This window comes from Scyliorhinus torazame, chromosome 6 (assembly GCF_047496885.1).
Source record: "Scyliorhinus torazame isolate Kashiwa2021f chromosome 6, sScyTor2.1, whole genome shotgun sequence".
NCBI lineage: Eukaryota > Metazoa > Chordata > Chondrichthyes > Carcharhiniformes > Scyliorhinidae > Scyliorhinus > Scyliorhinus torazame.
The window spans coordinates 287,489,521-287,509,535 of record NC_092712.1 but is presented as its reverse complement, the minus strand read 5'-3'; the positions used below and the strand labels follow the sequence as shown (position 1 = coordinate 287,509,535).

Here is a 20,015-nt window from a genome sequence, read left to right as displayed (position 1 = left end):
TTTTTAGGATGTTTACTATTAGACTAGTCTAGGAATATTTGAACCACCAACTGCTTGATAGTTCACAGAAGGATGTGACACAACATAATACTAAATTTGTAAATTACATTTGAGAATGAAATGTTGTATGACAGTTTATAGGTGTAATGTAAATTGTACATTCGAAGTACCAGACTGCCAGGCAAGCTAGCACTGTAGTGGGAAACATCAGAAATAGCTATTTACTAATCAAAGAAATTATGTTTTTAGATACAGACTCAAATTGGAAGTGTTATTCGCACTGAATAAACTTTAAAGGGTTAACTTTGACAGACAATTACTGCAAACTTCAAAACTATTATAGATTGCATTAAACTTATTAATGTTGCACCACTAAGCCTAAACCCTCACGGTTTTTATTTCACGATCATATTATTCTTGACTTTGCAATTTTTTTTCCAACTTACGGGTTGTGGGGATGAGACCCACACAGTCATGGGGAGGTGCAAACTCCACACGGACAGTGATCTGGGACCGAATCGGACCCGGGTCAGCAGCGCCGTGAGGCAGCAGTGCTAACCACTGCACTACCATGCCGCCCTAACTTGAAAACGCAATGAAATAATGTAGCTGTTAGTAATACATCACATTGTACCCCGTTCAGTCCTCATTATCTTTAGGATGAACTTCGGGTTTGAGAGTCAGTGCAGAGCTGCAGATACTGCATGGGGATCTGTTGCAGCTTAACTTGTTTCCACTCATGTACAATGATGCTCTGGCTCAATCATAAATTAAAGATTAGAAACAAACCTAAACACATTGTTCCAATGACCGCTATAAACAGTGATGTTAATGAAACTATCTTATTCATCACCAGTAACAATTTCTGGCTACCACTGCCGCATAACTTGCACATCTTTTGGACACTAAGGGGCAATTTAAAATGGCCAATCCACCTAACCCGCACATCTTTGGACTGTGGGAAGAAATCCAGGCACCCAGTGGAAACCCACGCAGACACCCAAGGCCAAAATTGAACCCTGGCGCGTGGCGATGAGGCACGCAATGCTAACCACGGTGTCACTGTGCTGCCCATGGTGATTAAGACATATGATGAGGAGGGAATTTGAGAAAAATACTTTTTTCACCCAAAGAGGGTGGTGGAAATCTGGAGTTCACTGCCTGAAATGATGGTCAAGGTAGGAACTTTCAAAACATTTAAAAAGCATTTAGATCAGAGAATAATACAGCGTAGAAAAGGAATTTTGGCCCATCGAGTTTGCACCGACAATTGAAAACACCTGACCTGTCTACCTAATCTCATTTGCCAGCACTTGGCCCATACCCTTGAATGCTGTGACCTGCCCAAGTGCTCAACCAAGTACCTTTTAAAGGAAGTGAGGCAACCCACCTCTACCAGCCTCCCAGGCAGTGCATTCATTACCGTCACTACCCTCTGGGTAAACATTGTTCCTCAAATCCCCCTTAATCCTCCTGCCCCTCACCTTGAACTGGTGTCCCCTCGTAACTGACCCTTCAACTAAGGGGAACAGCTGCTCCCTACCCACCCTGCCAATGCTCTTCATAATCCTGCATACCTCAATCAGGTCAGCCCTCAGTCTTCTCTGCAACAGTGAAAACAATCCAAGCCTATCCAACCTCTCTTCATAACGTAAATGTTCCATCCCAGGCAACATCCTGGTGAATTGCCTCCGCACCCCTCCAGTGAAATCACATCCTTTCTACAATGTGGTGACCAGAATTGCACACAGTACTCAAGCTATGACCTCACCAAAGTTCTATACAACTCCAACATGACCTCCCTGCTTTTGTAATCTACACCTTGATGAATAAAGGCAAATGACCTGTAGCCTTTTTCACCACCCTATTAACTTGCCCTTTTACCTTCAGAGATTTATGGACAAACACTCCAAGGTCGCTTTGTTCCTCGGAACTTCCCGGGTTCAGGTTATTCATTAAATACTTCCTTGTCACATTACTCCTTCCAAAGTGTATCACTTCACACTTTTAAGGGTTAAATTCCACCTGCCACCTTTCTGCCCATTTGACCATCCCGTCTACATCTTCCTGCAACTCAAGATACTCAACCTCACTGTTAACCACCTGGCCAATCTTCGTGTCATCCGCAAACTTGCTGATCCTGCCTCCCACAGTCATCTTATGTTGTTTATATAAATGACAAACAATAGGGGACCCAGCACAGTTCCCTGTGGTACGCCACTGGACACTGGCTTCCAGTCATGAAAGCTGCCCTGTCATCACCCTCTATCTCCTACAGCTAAGCCAATTTTGAATCCACCTTATCAAGTTACCCTGTATCCCACGCGCATTTGCCTTCTTTATAAATCTCCCATATGGGACCGTGTCAAAGGATTTGCTGAAATCCATGTAAGCTACATCAGCTGCACCACCCTCAGCTACACACCTGGTCACATGCTCAAAAAAATTCAATCACATTTGTAAGGCATTACCTCCCTGACAAAGCCAGCCTGACTATTCCTGATCAAACCTTGACTCTCCAAGTGGAGATCGATTCTCTCCTTCGGAAATCTTTCCAATAGTTTTCCTACCACTGACGTGAGACTCACTGGTCTGTAGTTCCCTGGTTTAAATAGTGAAACCACATTAGCTATTCTCTAGTCCTCTGGCACCTCCCCCATGGCCAGAGAGGAATTAAAAATTTGCCTCAGAGCCCCTGCAATCTCCTCCTTCACATCTCACAGCATCCTGGGACATAATTCATCCAGACCTGGAGATTTATCTACTTTTAAGCCTGCCAACACCTCCCAATATTTTGGCACTCGCTATGACAATTTGCTCAAGAACCTCACAGACTCTCTCCAGTTCCATATCTACCTCCTCATTCTCTTGGGTGAAGACAGATGTGAAGTATTTGTTCAACACCCTACCAATGTCCTCTGGCTCCACCTACATATGTTTCCCTTGGTCACTAATGGGCCCTACTCATTCCCTCGTTATCCTCTTCCCATTGATATACTTTTAGAATATCTTGGGATTTTCACTACTTTTACCAGCCAGAGCTTTCTGATATCCCGTCTTTGCTCTCCTAATTGCTTTCTTAAACTCCATTGATTTGGTCCCCTTGTACTTGCTAAAAGTCTCTGATCATCCATGGTTCTCTGGGCTTGTTACTCCTTTCTATTACCCGAGAGGAACATGTTGGGTCTGTACCACCCCATTTCCTTTGTGAACCCCCATAATAAACACCAAGCAATGTTTTATGCTAAGCTCTACCCACAAAGCTTCATTTGATGCTCTCTCTCCTTACTGCAGTAGCTGACTGCTTAATTAATAGTGCAATGCCTCCTCCGCAATCCTGCCCCTCCCTCAACCACATCTCCATGGTGGCTACTAGATCACAATTCCATGAATCAATCCTCGCCCTTAACTCACCCATTTTACCTGCAATACTCCTGTCATTAAAGCAGAGGTCATTCAGCCTGGTCTTACTCCCTTGAAACTTATCACTGCTGTATTCCCTTTGACTTGATTGCTTTTCTGTGCTATGCTCTATCCATATTCCTCTAACAGGCTGCGTCCTCTCCCCCTGCCAAATTCATCCTCCCAGCAGCACTCGCAAACTTGCCAGCAAGGATGTTAGTCCCGCTCTGGTTTAGATGCAGACCGTTCCGCTTGTACAGGTCCCATCTTCCCCAGAAATAGTCCCAATGGTCCAGGTATTAAAAACCTCCCTCCTGCACGAACTCTTAAGCCACACATTCATCTGTGCTATTCTCAAGAGTTCTGTACTCGCTAGTATGTGGCACTGCGAGTAATCCAGAGATTACAACCCGAGAGGTCTGCTTTTTAGTTTGCTACCCAACTCCTGAATTCTTGATGCAAGACCTCATCCCTTTTTCAACCTATGTCATTTGTACCAACATGAAACATGACCTCTCCCTCATTACCGAACCCCTTCAGGGTGCCCTGCAGCAATTCAGTGTCATCTCAGACCTAGGCACCAGGGAGGCAACACTACCCTGGAGTCACGTTGATGGCCACAGTAGCGCCCATCTGTTCCCCTGGCTATAGAATCCCCTACCACTATTGCCCTTCCTCTCTTTCCCCGCTCCTGTGCAGACGGGCTGCTTGTGGTGCCAGAGACTGGGCTCTGGCCCATTGCCTGGAGGAACCAGCCTCATCAGCCTCCAATGATGAACAAGTTGAAAGCTTGCAGCATACATAAGGCCACGGAACAAATGCTGGAAAATGGGATTAAAATAGTCAGGCGTTTGATGGCCGGCACAGAACGGGGGTTCCTGTGCTCTAAACCTCCAGAGTCAAAAACCCTCCGATTCTATAAAGAATAGTTTGCTTCAAAACCAACCGGCTCTGTTCAGTTCGAAGTGTTACCTGCGGAGAAGATATCCATGGCTGGTTTCAATTCTCCCCTGGTCCTCTGGTTGTTGTGGGTCAGGTCCACCAGTGGGGTGGTTGGGTCTCTGGCCGCTTCCAGCTCGGTGCTGAACATCGTCCCGTCCACAAAGCGCTCGGGTGCGATGTAGCAGGTCCTCCGCCGGGAGGTGTCGAAGAAGTAGTTGAAGTCGGCCGGGTTGTCCTCGGGCAGGTAGGTGGGCTTGAAGCTGGCGAAGTCGGTGAGCAGCACCCAGTTCCAGCTGGTGACCATGACATTCTCGGTCTTGATGTCGCCGTGGCGGACGCCGGCGCGGTGGGCCTGCTCGAGGGCGTTGAGGAGCTGGAAGGCCACCCAGCGCTTCTCGGTGTTGCCCAGGAAGGGTCGGGTGCTGATGCGGTCGTAGAGGTTGTCGCGGGCGTACTGGCGGAAGAGCAGGGCGGCGCGCTCGCTGAAGCTGGCCCGCTGGAAGGGCACGCAGTTGGGGGCGCCCAGTAGCCGCAGCCGCAGCTCCTCCAGCTCTTGCTTGTAGGCGGTGAGCGGCAGCGAGGGGTCCTGCACGGCGAACACCTTGACCACCACCAGGCCCTCGCGGTGCTTGGCCCGGGCCACCTTAAAGAAGCGGGTGCTGCCCAGGCTCTTGTCATACTCGAACTCGTGGACGTCGGAAAAGTAACTGTCGACCGAGAGGATCTGCGAGGGGGCGATGCCGGCCAGCTGGTTACCCATGGCGACCGGGGGGCGCGCGGGCGATGGTTTAACGGTTTCAACGGTCACGCGTTCCACTCGTCCAGTCAAACCCAGTCAGCATCGCCGCCGCTGGCGGCTTGTTCATTCCCCGCAGCCTCTTCGGTTATGTGTTTTTTTTTAAAATCCCCCCCACCAGTCACAATTTCTTTAAACCGGTTAATTCGGGCTCCAAACGGTCCAACTGCAAATCCGTCACAAAAAAAAACACAATTTAGGCTAATCCCCGAGGGTTCCCTAAAATAAAACAGCAACCAACCACCCTAACAAGCTGCGGCGTTTGGGCCGGTTTGACGGCGACCTGCAAGTCTATGACACGTTTGTTTTGACGAACTGGCGACCGGGATGCCTCAGCCGGCGGCTTCCCGTCCTGCGTCGCGGCCCGCAGGAAGATGGCGGCACTCAGAGCAGCAGCGTAAGGATCGAGTGTTTTTGTTTAAATTGTGTTGTGTTTAACTCCCCCCAAGTCGGAACCGAGCGCACGGGGGCGGGACGGGATGGAGGAAGGAAGCCGAGTTGGTGCTGGCGTGATGACTGGGTCGGTTCGCCAATTGAGCTGTTCCTCCCCTCGCTTAGTGCAGGTAAGCATTGCAGAGCAAACCCGGAGTTTGTCGTGGGAACAGATGCTTATTCCAACAACAACCAAACCTGAATGCAGAGCTGGCTGGACGACAAAAACCAAAGGATACTGGGGCCACGGAAGATTTCCAGACTATGCTTCCAATAAACTGTTTGTTAATCCCAATCGCTCTTCATTCTTGTGATTCGTTTGGGTCTTTATTTATTAACTCTCATAGAATCCCGACAGTGCAGAAGGGGGCCATTCGGCCTGTCGGTCTGTACCGGCCCTCTGAAAGAGCACTCTACTTCGGTCCACTGCCCCATCCTATGCCCGTAACCCCACCTAACATTTGGACACACAGGGGCAATTTAGCATAGGCAAGCTACCTAACCGGCACATCTTTGCTGAGTAGTAAGATACTGTATTCTGTTTATCCACTGATAAGCTTCATCAAAGCTAAATAAAATCTGGTCACACTCTGCTGCCTCACAGCGCCAGGTACCCGGGTTCGATTATGGCCTTGGTTGACTGTCCATGTAAGGTTTGCATGTTCTCCCGGTGTCTGCGTGGGTTTCCTCCCACAGTCCAAAGATATTGGACTGTTCGGTGGATTGGCCATGATCAATGTGCTTGGTTATTGGGACGGTGGGGAAGTGAGCCTAGGTAGAGTGCTCTTTCGGAGGGTCAATACAGACTCTATCGGCCGAATGGCCTCCTGCATTGTTGGGATTCTGTCAGGATTCTTTATGTTGCAAGTCTTATGGAATGATGCCCGGATTTCAGCGTCAAGGAAGCTCACAACTGACCTCGAAGGAAGCTTGAGCACAAAGACTGAGCTATTTGGTGTGAATTTCCCTTCTCCCAATGACATTTTAAATCTGGCACCAATTAAAGAGCGTGTTTGGCATGTAGTATCAGTGAGGTCGGCCACCAGGTCGCTGCTGAACCACACCAAACTATTCCCACATAGCGACACCAGAAATTAAAAACACTTGGTATGCTTCACTTCAAATTTAAAATTTCAGCCAGTGAAATAAATGATTATGATTGGATAATGATTTATGATAAACTTTTTAAAATTAAAATGTGGTATTTTTAAAATTATGGAGAAATTTGACAACCTCCCCCATATAAATTAGCTTTACACGCCGTGAGGCTGTTTAGCAGTAATTTTGAAGTTAGTGCATTCTTAAAAATCCAGTACACTACATTCAACAAGATAACTTTTTTTGTGTGAGCTTTTCGTCTTTGCACTCATCAGGACAATTTGCAAGAACACTAATGTCAGGGGAAACAACAAAATTATAACTCCATGAGAGTGCTGATTGGTTGGGAAGTGGACTGTTAATCACCATCGACTGGTGCATTTTCCATGGCAATGCCTACCAGTCAGAGTACATAATTTGGTCAAAAGTACGTAATGATCGACCCTTTTAGCAATGACTGCTTATAGATTTTAACCAGAAAAATCCTGTCAATATTACCCAATTTAAGGAATTGTTGGCATTTAATAAAGGTACATGAATTCTCAGATACTCCCACTCTGATAATGGAACTCCAAAAGGAAGTTTAAAAACAAATTGTTTCCTAAAACAAAGACTTCTGTCTGAGTGGCTGCCTCTAATCACAGCTTCTCAGCATCCCACACAAAGTAGTTCATTTTTAGGACTTTCCCCCACAGCAATTCAATTCAGTTAAACCTCCCTTTCCTTAAATATCTTTTCCCCCTTTCACCTCAGATGCCATTGGTCACCTTTGAACTCAACTTCATCAAACATAAAGAAACATGAATTTTGCCTCTACTTTTGGGTCTTTAAATCTCAACGTACCTTCCTCTGTTTACTCTTGGAACCCCGTAAGAGCAAATGTTCTTTGTCACCTCTCTCTGAATTCCCTTTTGAAAGTCAACAGCGGAAACAACAATTTTCCCACACACATCGCAATGCAAATTTTAGAACCACCTACTGTAACTCAAACTCACCATAACCTCTCTTTAGAAATGCATCAACCTAACACCTTTAACCTTTCATTCTTTGACCTCATAGACAACCTGTTTAGCAACCTTCTAATTTACCTTGGGCACACATACACACAGCTTACTTTACCTACATAGAATACCAACATAAAGACAAAAAAATTATTAGAAAATACATCTCATCGCAACAGCAAGATCCTACAAACAGCACTGAGATAACTGTCAATGCTAAAAAATGACTCTCTTGTCAATTGAGGGCTAAATATTTACTCAGAAACCAGAAAAACACATCTTCTTCAGATCACAAGTTTCATAAACATCTGAAAGAACATAGGAATAGCAGAAGAGATTAAATCCCATCTTCATTTTGAGGAGGCACTCCATCGTGTTGTGTGCTACTACCACTGTGCTAAATGTGATAGATTTCAAACAGATATAGCAATTCAAGTCTAGACAACCATGAGGTGCTATGAGCCATCAGCAGCAACAGAATTGTACTCAAACACTATCTGTAATCTCATGGCCCAGCATATTCCCACCCCTCTACTATTACCACCAAGCCAGAGCATCAATCCTGGTTCAATGAAGAGGGCATGCCAAGAGAGTATGAGGCGCACCTAAAAATGAGGTGTCAACCTGCTGAAGCTGCAACACCAGAATACCTGTATGCAAAAGAGCATAAGCAGCAAGTTATAGATAGAGCTAAGTGATTTCACAACCAACGGATCAGATCTAAGCTCTGCGATCCTGCCACATTCAGCTAAAGGTGGTGCCAGATAATCTCTCAACTCACTGGAGAAGGTGGCCCCACAAATATACCTATTCTCAATGATGGGAGAGCCCAACATGTCAGTGCAATAGATAAGGTATTCACAACTATCTTCAGCAAGAAGTGTCGAGAAGATGATCCATCTGGGCCTCTGGAGGACCTCAGGATCACAGATACCAGTCTGTAGCTAGTTTGATTCACTTCACGTGATATTAAGAAATGGCTGAAGGCACTGGATAGTGAAAAGGCTATGGGCCTGGCAATATTCCAGCAGTAGTACTGAAGACGTGCTCCAGAACCTGCCGTGCCCCGAGCCAAGCTGTTCCAATGCAGCTACAACACTGACAACTACCCGGCAACATGGAAAATTGCCAAGGTATGTCTGTACACAAAAACAGCACAAATCCAACCCAGCCAATTTTCGCTCCATCTATCATCTCTCGATCATCACCGACGTCCGGTGGTGGCATGTAGGTGGAGGACGCAAGTTTGGTGGTTCCTGCTAGAGCCTTTGTTTTTTGACCCTTTATACCCAGTTGTTGGGAAGAATTTCATATGATCATTCGTAGGAAAGCTTAAGGCGTTTAAAGGATGTCGAAACCCCAGAAAAAGAATACAGGGAAAAAGGGGCGAGCAAAAGTCCGCCGGCAAGTTTGGTGGGGTGTTCAGCGGGAGGAAAGATGGCGGGAGCAAGCTCGCAGAGTGCGGCCGCGCCCATTATGGTGGGTAAGCTGGCCAATGTGATGACGGAGTTTGAGCGGCTGATGTCGAAACACTTTGATAAGCATCGAATGGAGATGATGACCTCGCTCAAGGAGTCGGTGGATCAGACCCTTGCCCCGATGAAGGGGGCTTTGGCAAAGACATCGACGGCGGTACTGAAGGGAATGGAGGAGGCATTGTCGCAGCACAGTCACCAGTTCACCTCGATAGGAGAAGAGCCAAGGTGAAGGACCTGGAGAACAGGGGCTGGTGAGCCAGAGGTCTACAGAATACGTTGCAGAGATGTTTGCTAACTGAATGGGAGAGGAGGAGGACCCTTCCCTCTACGAGTTGGACAGGGCCCACAGATCACTCTGGCCAAAACCAAAGGCGAATGAGCGACCAAGGACTGTGATTGTCTGCTTCCACAGCTATCATGTGAAGGAGAAGGTGCTGAGATGGCCGAAGCTGAAACGAGAAGTGATGTAGGAAGGGGGTGGTATACGTATATACCAGGATCTCTCAGTGGAGTTGGCGAGAAGGCGGGCGGCCTTTGGTCGGACGAAGGCGGCGTTGTATAAAAGCAACGTGAGGGCTGGGGTGGTCTACCAGGTGAAGCTGAGGGTCACACATAACTCCAAAGGCAGGCTAATATTTTGGGACAGCAGAGGAGGTAGAGGCATTCGTGAAAGGTTTTCTTTAATTTTAAGTACCCAATTCTTTTTTTGCAATTAAGGGTCAATTTCGTGAGGCCAATCTGCTTACCCTGTACATCTTTGGGTTGTGGGGGTGAGACCCATGCAGACACGGGGAAACTGAATGTGCAAACTCCACAGGGACCTGGGGTTGGGATCGAACCCGGGTCCTCAGCGCCATGAAGCAGCAGTGCTGACCACTGCGCCACCGTGCCACATTTGTTCGTTAAAGCTGATGGAGTGGGACTGAATTGACTTTAGACTTTGATGGTGTTATACTTTTGCTTTTACTTTTTTTTTGGCATTGTAGATGTGTTTTTTTCTCTCTATTTGGTTTTCGGTTTTTGTTGTTAAGTGATCTTTGGGAAGGGAGGGTTTGGGGTTTATTGGTTGGGATTTGTTGCTTTTGGATTTGAGAGATTATAGTGTTTTGTTAGGTTGGAAGATTAGGATGTGGGGGGCCAGGGTATTGGTTTGTTTTTACTGTGTGGGGGAGGGGGCTCTAGCAGGGACCATCACGATAGCAGGAACAAGTTGGCTAGTGAATGGGAGCAAGGGGGGGGGGGGGAGCTGCAGCCATTGGACCTGGAATAAAGCAAATTACTGCGGATGCTAGAATCTGAAACAAAAGAGAAAATGCTGGAAAATCTCAGCAAGTCTGGCAGCATCTGTAGGGAGAAAAAAGAGCTGCCGTTTCGAGTCCGATGACTCTTTGTCAAAGCTGACAGACAGAGAAAGTGGGAAATATTTATACTGAGGAGTGAGAATGAAATAAGTAGATGAGAATGAGTGAGATGAGTCATAGTCACGGAAACCCAGGGAAACCGGGTGCTAATGGCCACAGAAAGCAAGGGGAAAGAATGCTCATGGCAGTCCCCAGAGAGGACAAAAGATGTGAAAGGTCAAACAACAGGGAAACTAACATCAGAGGATGAACTGTAGGTGTGGGGGGAGGGAAAGGGGGAAGCAAAGAGGAGAAAGGTGCAGGAAAGCTGGATAAGATTATGGGGGGAAATTAAATGTAAAGAAAGAAAGAAATTGTAAAAGACAGTTAAAATGAAATGAAAACAAATGGGTCGAGGTGGGGCTGATCATCTGAAGTTGTTGAATTCGATGTTCAGGCCGGAAGGTGCCTAACCGGAAGATGAGATGTTGTTCCTCCAGTTTGCGTTGCGCTTCACTGGAACATTGCAGCAGGCCAAGAACAGATATGTGGGCATGGGAGCAGGGTCTTTTGTTAAAATGGCAAGCAACAGGAAGGTCAGGGTCCTGAATGCGCACAGACCGAAGATGCTCAGCAAAGTCACCCAGTCTGCGTTTGGTCCCACCGATAAAGAGGAGACCACATTGGGAGCAGCGAATGCAGCAGACCAAATTGGAAGAGATACAAGTGAAATGCTGCTTAACCTGGAATGAGTGTTTTGGGCCTGGAATGTTAAGCATGGAAGAGGTAAATGTGCAGGTGTTACTCCTTCTGCGATTGCACGGGAAGGTGCCATGGCTGATGGAAGAATATAAGAACTAGGAGCAGGAATAGGCCATCTGGCCCCTCAAGCCTGCTCTGCCATTCAGTGAGATCATGGCTGATCTTTTGTGGACTCAGCTCCACTTTCCGGCCCGAACACCATACCCTTAATCCCTTTATTCTTCAAAATACTATCTATCTTAAAAACATTTAATGAAGGAGCCTCAACTGCTTCACTGGGCATGGAATTCCATAGATTCATAACCCTTTGGGTGAAAAAGTTCCTCCTAAGCTCAGTCCTAAATCTACTTCTCCTTATTTTGAGGCTATGCCCCCTAGTTCTGCTTTCACCTGCCAGTGGAACCAACCTGCCCACATCTATCTATTCCCTTCATAATTTTATATGTTTCTATAAGATCCCCCCTCATCCTTCTAAATTCCAACGAGTACAGTCCCAGTCTACTCAACCGCTCCTCGTAATCCAACCCCTTCAGCTCTGGGATTAACATAGTGAATATCCTCTGCACACCCTCTAGCGCCAGTACGTCCTTTCTCGGGTAAGGAGACCAAAACTGAACACAATACTCCAGGTGTGGCCTCACCTTATACAATTGCAGCATAACCTCCCTCGTCTTAAACTCCATCCCTCTAGCAATGAAGGACAAAATTCCATTCACCTTCTTAATCACCTGTTGCACCTGTAAACCAACTTTTTGTGACTCATGCACTAGTACACCCAGGTCTCTCTGCACAGCAGCATGTTTTAATATTTAATCATTTAAATAATAATCCCTTTTGCTGTTATTCCTACCAAAATGGATAACCTCACATTTGTCAACATTGTATTCCATCTGCCAGACCCTAGCCCATTCACTTAACCTATCCAAATCCCTCTGCAGACTTCCAGTATCTGCACTTTTTGCTTTACCACTCATCTTAGTGTCGTCTGCAAACCTGGACACACTGCCTTTGGTCCCCAACTCCAAATCATCTATGTAAATTGTGAACAATTGTGTGCCCAACACTGATCCCTGAGGGACACCACTAGCTACTGATTGCCAACCAGAGAAACACCCATTAATCCCCACTCTTTGCTTTCTATTAATTAACCAATCCTCTATCCATGCTACTACTTTACCCTTAATGCCATGCATCTTTATCTTATGCAGCAACCATTTGTGTGGCACCTTGTCAAAGGCTTTCTGGAAATCCAGATATACCACATCCATTGGCTCCCCGTTATCTACCGCACTGGTAATGTCCTCAAAAAATTCCACTAAATTAGTTAGGCACGACCTGCCCTTTATGACCCCATGCTGCGTCTGCCCAATGGGACAATTTCCATCCAGGTGCCTCGCTATTTCTTCCTTGATGATAGATTCCAGCATCTTCCTTACTACCAAAGTTAAGCTAACTGGCCTACAATTACCTGCTTTCTGCCTGCCTCCTTTTTTAAACAGTGGTGTCACGTTTGCTAATTTCCAATCCACCGGGACCACCCCAGAGTGTAGTGAATTTTGGTAAATTATCACTAGTGCATTTGCAATTTCCCTAGCCATCTCTTTTAGCACTCTGGGATATCCAACAGGGCCAGGAGACCTGTCTACCTTTAGCCCCATTAGCTTGCCCATCACTACCTCCTTAGTGATAACAATCATCTCAAGATCCTCACCTGTCATTGCCTCATTTTCATCAGTCACTGGCATGTTATTTGTGTCTTCCACTGTGAAGACCGACCCAAAAAACATGTTCAGTTCCTCAGCCATTTCCTCATCTCCCATTATTAAACCTCCCTTCTCATCCTCTAAATGACCAATATTTACCTTAGCCATTCTTTTTTGTTTTATATATTTGTAGAAACTTTTACTATCTGTTTTTATATTCTGAGCAAGTTTACTCTCATAATCTATCTTTCTCTTCTTTATAGCTTTTTTAGTAGCTTTCTGTTGCCCCCTAAAGATTTCCCAGTCCTCTAGTCTCCCACTAACCTTTGCCACTTTGTATGCTTTTTCCTTCAATTTGATACTCTCCCTTATTTCCTTGGATATCCACGGTCAATTTTCCCTCTTTCTACCGTCCTTCCTTTTTGTTGGTATAAACCTTTGCTTAGCACTGAAAAATCGCTTGGAATGTTCTCCACTGTTCCTCAACTGTTTCACCGTAAAGTCTTTGCTCCCAGTCGACCTTAGCCAGCTCTTCTCTAATCCCCTTTGTTTAAGCACAAGAGGTACTGGGTATGGTGGAGGAGTGGACTAGATTGTCTCGGAGGGAACAGTCTCTGCAGAATGCTGACAGAGGGAGTGAAGGGAAGTTGTGTTTGGTGGTGGCATCACGCTGGAGTTGGCGAAAATGGTGGAGGATTATCCTTTGCATACGGAGGCTGGTGGGATGAAATGTGAGAACGAGGGGGACTCTATCCTTGTTCTGGGAGGGAGTGGAGGGGGCGATGGTAGTGGCGTGGGAGATGGATCGCACACTGTTCAGGGCCCTGTCCACAACTGTAGGTGGGAAATCACGGTCGAGGAAGAAGGAACACATTTTCGAAGCACCACTTTGGAAAGTGGCATCATCGGAACAAATGCGACGGAGGCGAAGGAGTTGAGGGAAAGGGATGGAGTCCTTACAGGGTGTAGGGTGCGAAGAGCTGTAGTCATTGATGATACATTGATGACTATTTTGGTGCCGCGTCATGCTCTCGCCCGGACCTGGAAAAATTCATCAACTTCGCTTCCAGTTTGCACCCCTCCATCACTTTCACCTGGTCCATCTCAGACACTTCCCTTCCCTTCCTTGATCTTTCTGTCTCCATTTCCGGCAATAGACTATCCACTAATATCCACTACAAGCCCACTGACTCCCACAGTTATCTGGACTACACTTTCCAAAATGGTGCTTCGAGAATGTGTTCCTTCTTCCTTTGTGAAAAAGATCTGCCTGACCTTTCCGGTAGCACCGCCCTCCTCTTTGCTGGAAGGGGTACTGTCGGTGATAGGGTAGGAGGGGGGTCATCTGGGCGATCTACGGGAGGATTTTGGAAGAGGGTAGGGCGTCTCTGGAGGAGGTTAAGGCCAAGTGGGAAAAGGAGCTTGTGATGGCGCTGGAGGAGAGACTGTGGTGTGTGGTGCTGCAGAGGGTGAATGCCTCAACCTTGTGTGCGAGGCTGGGATTGATACAGCTAAAGGTAGTGACAGAGCGCACCTGACAAAGTCAAGGTGAGCCAGTTGTTTGAGGGTGTGGAGAATATTTGTGAGCGGTGTGGGAAAGGCCCAGCCCATCACTTACGCATGTTTTGGTCTTGCCCGAAGTTTTGGGGGTCATTCTTCAGCACCATGTCGGCAATTGTACATATGGACTTAGAGCCCAGTCCTATGGGGGACATATTTGGGGTGTCTGACCTTTTTTTAAATTTAGAGTACCCAATTATTTTTTTTCCCAATTAAGGGGCAATTTAGCCTAGCCAATCCAACTAACCTGCATATCTTTGTGTTGTGGGGCTGAAACCCACGCAGACACAGGGAGAATGTGCAAACTCCCCACAGCTGCTTCATCAACGACCTTCTGTTCATTGTAAGGTCAGAAGTGGAGATGTTTGCTGATGATTGCAGTATGTTCAGCATCATTCGTGACTCCTCAAATACTAAAGCAGTCTATGTCCAAATACAGCAAGATCTAGACAGTGTCCAGGCTTGGGCTGACGAGTGGCAAGTAAAATTTGCCCCACACAAGTGCTGGGCAATGACCATTTCCAACAGGAGAGAATCTAACCATGATCCTTGACATTCAATGGCATTACCATTGCTGAATCCAGCACTATCAACCCGCATGAGGTTACCATTGACCAGAACTGGAACTGGAGCAGCCATATAAATAATGTTGCAACAAGAGCAGGTTAGAGTAACCCAGCTCCAATGCCTGCCCACAAGCTATAAGGCACAAGTATTGAGTGTGATGGAATAATCACTACAGTTTGAGCATCCCTTATCCGAAAACCAAAACATTCTGAAATCCACACTTTTGTTGCAGCGCTGACGCATTAATCAACTAGTCGTTCGTGATTTCTATGCTTGGAGACCGCCAAATCTCTCTGCTCATCTGCAGTTCCTAGCGTTGCGCCATTTAGGAAATATTCTGATCTATCTTTCTTGGGCCTACAATGGATGACCTCCCATTTTCTGACAATTTTGTCCACTCACTTAACCTATCAATGTCCCTTTGCAATTTCCTCCTCCCATCTACACTATTTACTGTGCCATCTGATGTTGTGTCGTGTAGCCCTCTATTCCTCCATCCAAGTCATTGTCTTGAAGCCCTCTATTCCTCCATCCAAGTCCTCTATGCCTCCATCCAAGTCATTGATAAACATACTGAAAAGCTGTGATCACCATCACGAGTCATATCCTGTCAAATGGAGAGCAGACAGGCCTCAGTCTAGTCTTATCTATAAGAGAACACCTTCAACAACACTGCCTCAACGTCCATTATGTCCTCAAATCTGGAGTTGGATTTGAATCCACAATCTTCTGAACAAGGTGAAAGTTGGTGTATCTGTAAAACCTCAGATACTTATGACCAATTTACTTACTCAAAAGTTTTACCCAGGTGTCCTTATGATGAACAAAGGACAAAACAGGTTCACGGTTTAACACAATTATATTCACAATTGTCTTACTCAACAAATGGCATTCAGCCTCTGATCTCCGGGTAAGCGTTCTCCAAGGCGGCCTTCAGGACGCGCGACAACGCAGAATCGCCGAGCAGAAACTTATAGCCACGTTCCGCACATGAGTGCGGCCTCAACCGGGACCTTGGATTCATGTATCATTACATTCACCCCCCACCATCTGGCCTGGCTTGCGAAATCCTACCAACTGTCCTGGCTTGAGACAATTCACACCTCTTTAACCTGGGGTTACCCCTATGTCTGGATATGTAAACACTTAATTAACTGCAAATGCTCACATTCTAAGCATTGTCTTGCATCTTTGAATTTGTCTATATATATGTTTCTGGAACATAGCTCTTCATTCACCTGAGGAAGGAGCAGTGCTCCGAAAGCTAGTGTTTGAAACAAACCTGTTGGACTTTAACCTGGTGTAGTAAGACTTCTTACTGTGCTCGCCAGTCCAACGCCGGCTTTTCCACATCAACAAAGTGTAACACAGACTCACAGCTGGGTTTTAGGTTTTACCCGCACTTAGTGAAGGAGGCTGGCAGGCTACAATCACTCGATGTGAATATCTTCACTGGGCTTCGAAACCCAGGGCCCTTTCTTCTTGCAATGGTTGTGTCTGGGGGACTCTCAGGTTATCGCTACGGGTCTGTTCTAACGTTCCTTTCTTTATACTCGTATGCTAGCATTGAGTCATAGGCATACGCCCACAACTGGCCATTGTCCCATCCAGACCCCAACTCGTTAATGGGAAAGACAGGATACTTCTGTTTGTCCAGGGTGATTCAATCAAGACCCATTGTCATCGGAAACACCCTCGTGTGACCAGCCAACAGCTCATTATGGAGTGTGATGGCTTTTGGCTGTTCTTCATCCTGCTGCAAAGTTGATCACTTGTGTCTGGAAGTTCGTTACATATTCATAGCATGGTCTTGTTCTTTTGTGTAAATGGGAGTGGGTAATCACAAGGTCCATACAGCGATAACGAGTTTTAAAAAATATAAATTTAGAGTACCCAATTATTTTTTTTCCCAATTAAGGGGCAATTTAGTGTGGCCAATCCACCAATACGCTGCACATCTTTGGGTTGTGGGGGTAAGACCCATGCAGACATGGGGAGAATGTGCAAACACCACATGGACTGTGACCCGGGGTTGGGATCATACCGGGTCCTCGGCGTCATGAGGCACCAGTCCTTTTATTTTCAATTTAGAGTACCCAATTCATTTTTTCCATTTAAGGGGCAATTTAGCGTGGCCAATCCACCAATACCCTGCACATCTTTGTGTTGTGGGGCAAAGCCCACGCAAACACGGGGTGAATGTGCAAACTCCACACGGACAGTGATCCAGAGCCAGGATCGAACCTGGGACCTCGGCTGCGTGAGACTGCAGTGCTAACCACTGTGCCACTCTTTGAGGCAGCCGTCCTAACTACCGTGCCACTGTGCTGCCCAGCGATAATGAGTTTATGCATTGACTTGGGTGCCCTTGCAGATGACCAGTATCGATTCCAGCCAGGGCCTCGTGACAGTTTCTGTTCCTGGCCTATGTGTCTTGGCAGCCTGTTTTCAGTACCACAAAATGTTGCCACGAGTCAAGGCTGACACATGTTTTGAGTTATCCCACTCATTTTGACCATTACAAGTTATTGCCATGAGGCTGCATATTAAACCAAACCTAATTTGTGGAGGATAGTACAGTCTGCAAGCAATACCGTTATTTGCTATAGATAGAAATTTGGAATGCAGGTAGACCAGTTGGAGGGAATAATTCCTCTTATTTCTGTGTTTTCATGGCAATTACTCTCTAACTTGTTGGGCAAAAAATAAATTACATGACACATAAGATCTGGAAATAAATAATGAGATATCACATAAGTGAACACCAGGATATAATGATCACTTTTGTAATCACAATTTCCTCTGCTGCTCATCGGACTGCACATCCAGGTCTGCTACAGGTAATTTTGTCATTCTTTTAATTTTGTGGCTTCTTGAGTGAGTTGCACATGGAACAGACTTACAAAGAGGGGAACTGATTTACAGTTAATTAATGCCTTTAAGAGGCGTTGAATAAAGATTTATTGAAAAAGATTTATAGTGATGTTCCGCCACAGTCAGTATTGAGACCCTTGCTTTTCCTGATATATATATATATATGATTGAGACCTTTTACGGATGTCACAAAACTTGGAGGTATTGTAAACTGTGACGAGGGCAATGTAGAACTTCAAAAGGACATAGACAAGTTGGTGGAATGGGCAGATAGGTGGCAGATGCTGTTCAATGCAGAGAAGTGTGAAGTGATGCATTTTGGTAGAAAGAACATAGACAATATAAAATAAGGAGTAGAATTCTTAATGGGGTGCAGGAGCAGAGGAACCTTTTGTATGTGCATAGATCATTGAAGGTAGCAGGATAGGTGGAGAGAGCAGTTAAGAAAGCATATTCTGGGCTTTATTAATAGGGGCATAAAGTACAAGAGCAAGAAGGTTGTGTTGAATTATACAAGACAATAGTTAGACCTCAGCTGGAATATTATGTACATTTTTAGGCGTCACACTATAGGAACGATGTGATTGCACTGGAGAGAGTGCAGAAGAGATTTACAATAATGGTTTCAGGGTTGAGATACTTCAGTTATAGATTGGAGAGGTTCGGTCTGTTTTCCTTGGAGAGAAGAAGGCTAAGAGGAGTCTTGATAAACGTGTTTATCAAGGGGCTGGACAGAGTAGATAAGGAGAAACTATTCCCACTCATAAAAGATCAAGAACAAGAGAGCACAGATTTAAAATTGTTTGCAAAAGAAACAAATGTGGGGCACAATTTAATGGGGGGAAAAAAGAGTCCCATTTTGAGCATGTTTAGAGGGGTGTTGGCCCTGAGAACGACCCCACTATCAAACAGGATTCTGGTTTTTTTTTGGCCTCAGCGAGGAATGCCCGCTGAGGCCGCCCTTACCTTCCTTTCCTGCACTGACGGGCTGAGCTCATCAGTGCATGCACTTAGGTAGGGTGCTCTTTCCTAGGGCCGGTATAGACTCGAAGGGCCGAATGGCCTCCTTCTGTACTCTAGGGATTGTAGGAGATTGGGGTGCCATTTCTAAATGCCGCCCCGATCTTGATCTCTGGACTCCCCACCATGTTCTCCGGACCCCTCATCAATGTCCAACGTAACTGGGAGACCCCCGCAAGGTACCATTACGTCTGGTCCACATTTGTGTGGACCAGTGCTAAATGGCACCATGTTGAGATCTTCCAGTCATGGGCGTTTGAACCCGGGCCTTGGGAGAATCCGGCGCAGACATAGAACAGTACAGCACAGAACAGGCCCTTCGGCACTCGATGTTGTGCCAAGCATTGTCCGAATCCAAGATCAAGCTATCCCACTCCCTGTCATTCTGGTGTGCTCCATGTGCCTATCCAATAACCGCTTGAAAGTTCCTAAAGTGTCCGACTCCACTATCACAGCAGGCAGTGTATTCCACACCCTAACCACTCTCTGAGTAAAGAACCTACCTCGGACATCCCTCCTATATCTCCCACCCTGAACCTTATAGTTATGCCCCCTTGTAACAGCTACATCCACCCGAGGAAATAGTCTCTGAACGTCCATTCTATCTATCGCCCTCATCATCTTATAAACCTCTATTAAGTCGCCTCCCATCCTCCTCTGCTCCAACGAGAAAAGCCCTAGCTCCCTCATCCATTCCTCATAAGACCTATCCTGCAAACCAGGCAGCATCCTGGTAAATCTCCTTTGCACCCTTTCCAATACTTCCACATCCTTCCTATAGTGAGGTGACCAGAACTGCACACAATATTCCAAATGTGGTCTCACCAGGGTCATGTACAGTTGCAGCATAACCCCACGGCTCTTAAACATGCCCCCTGTTAATAAACGCTAACACACTATAAGCCTTCTTCACGGCTCTGTCCACTTGAGTGGCAACCTTCAGAGATCTGTGGACATGAACCCCAAGATCTCTCTGTTCCTCCACATTCCTTGGCATCATCAGCAAATTTACTGACCCACCCTTCAGCCCCCTCCTCCAA

General features: G+C 46.2%; 2 protein-coding genes across 5 annotated transcripts in view; one reads left to right on the top strand and one right to left on the bottom strand.

Annotated features, from left to right (window-relative positions):
* pik3r4 (phosphoinositide-3-kinase, regulatory subunit 4) overlaps positions 1 to 5,515 on the bottom strand; it is a 143,564-nt gene extending 138,049 nt beyond the window's left edge. The window contains exon 1 of the mRNA XM_072509794.1: positions 4,375 to 5,515. Coding sequence (XP_072365895.1) covers positions 4,375 to 5,104 — 730 coding nt within the window. The 5' untranslated portion in view covers positions 5,105 to 5,515. The remainder of the gene's footprint in view (positions 1 to 4,374) is intronic.
* LOC140425483 (uncharacterized) overlaps positions 4,449 to 20,015 on the top strand; it is a 169,922-nt gene continuing 154,355 nt past the window's right edge. For 2 of the 4 annotated variants that reach the window (XM_072509801.1, XM_072509800.1), the window contains exon 1: positions 4,449 to 4,588. The gene's annotated coding sequence lies outside the window, so the exon portion shown is untranslated. Of the gene's footprint in view, positions 4,589 to 5,552; positions 5,704 to 20,015 lie in introns of those variants that run through there. The other 2 variants (XM_072509798.1, XM_072509797.1) reach the window with 1 other exon arrangement.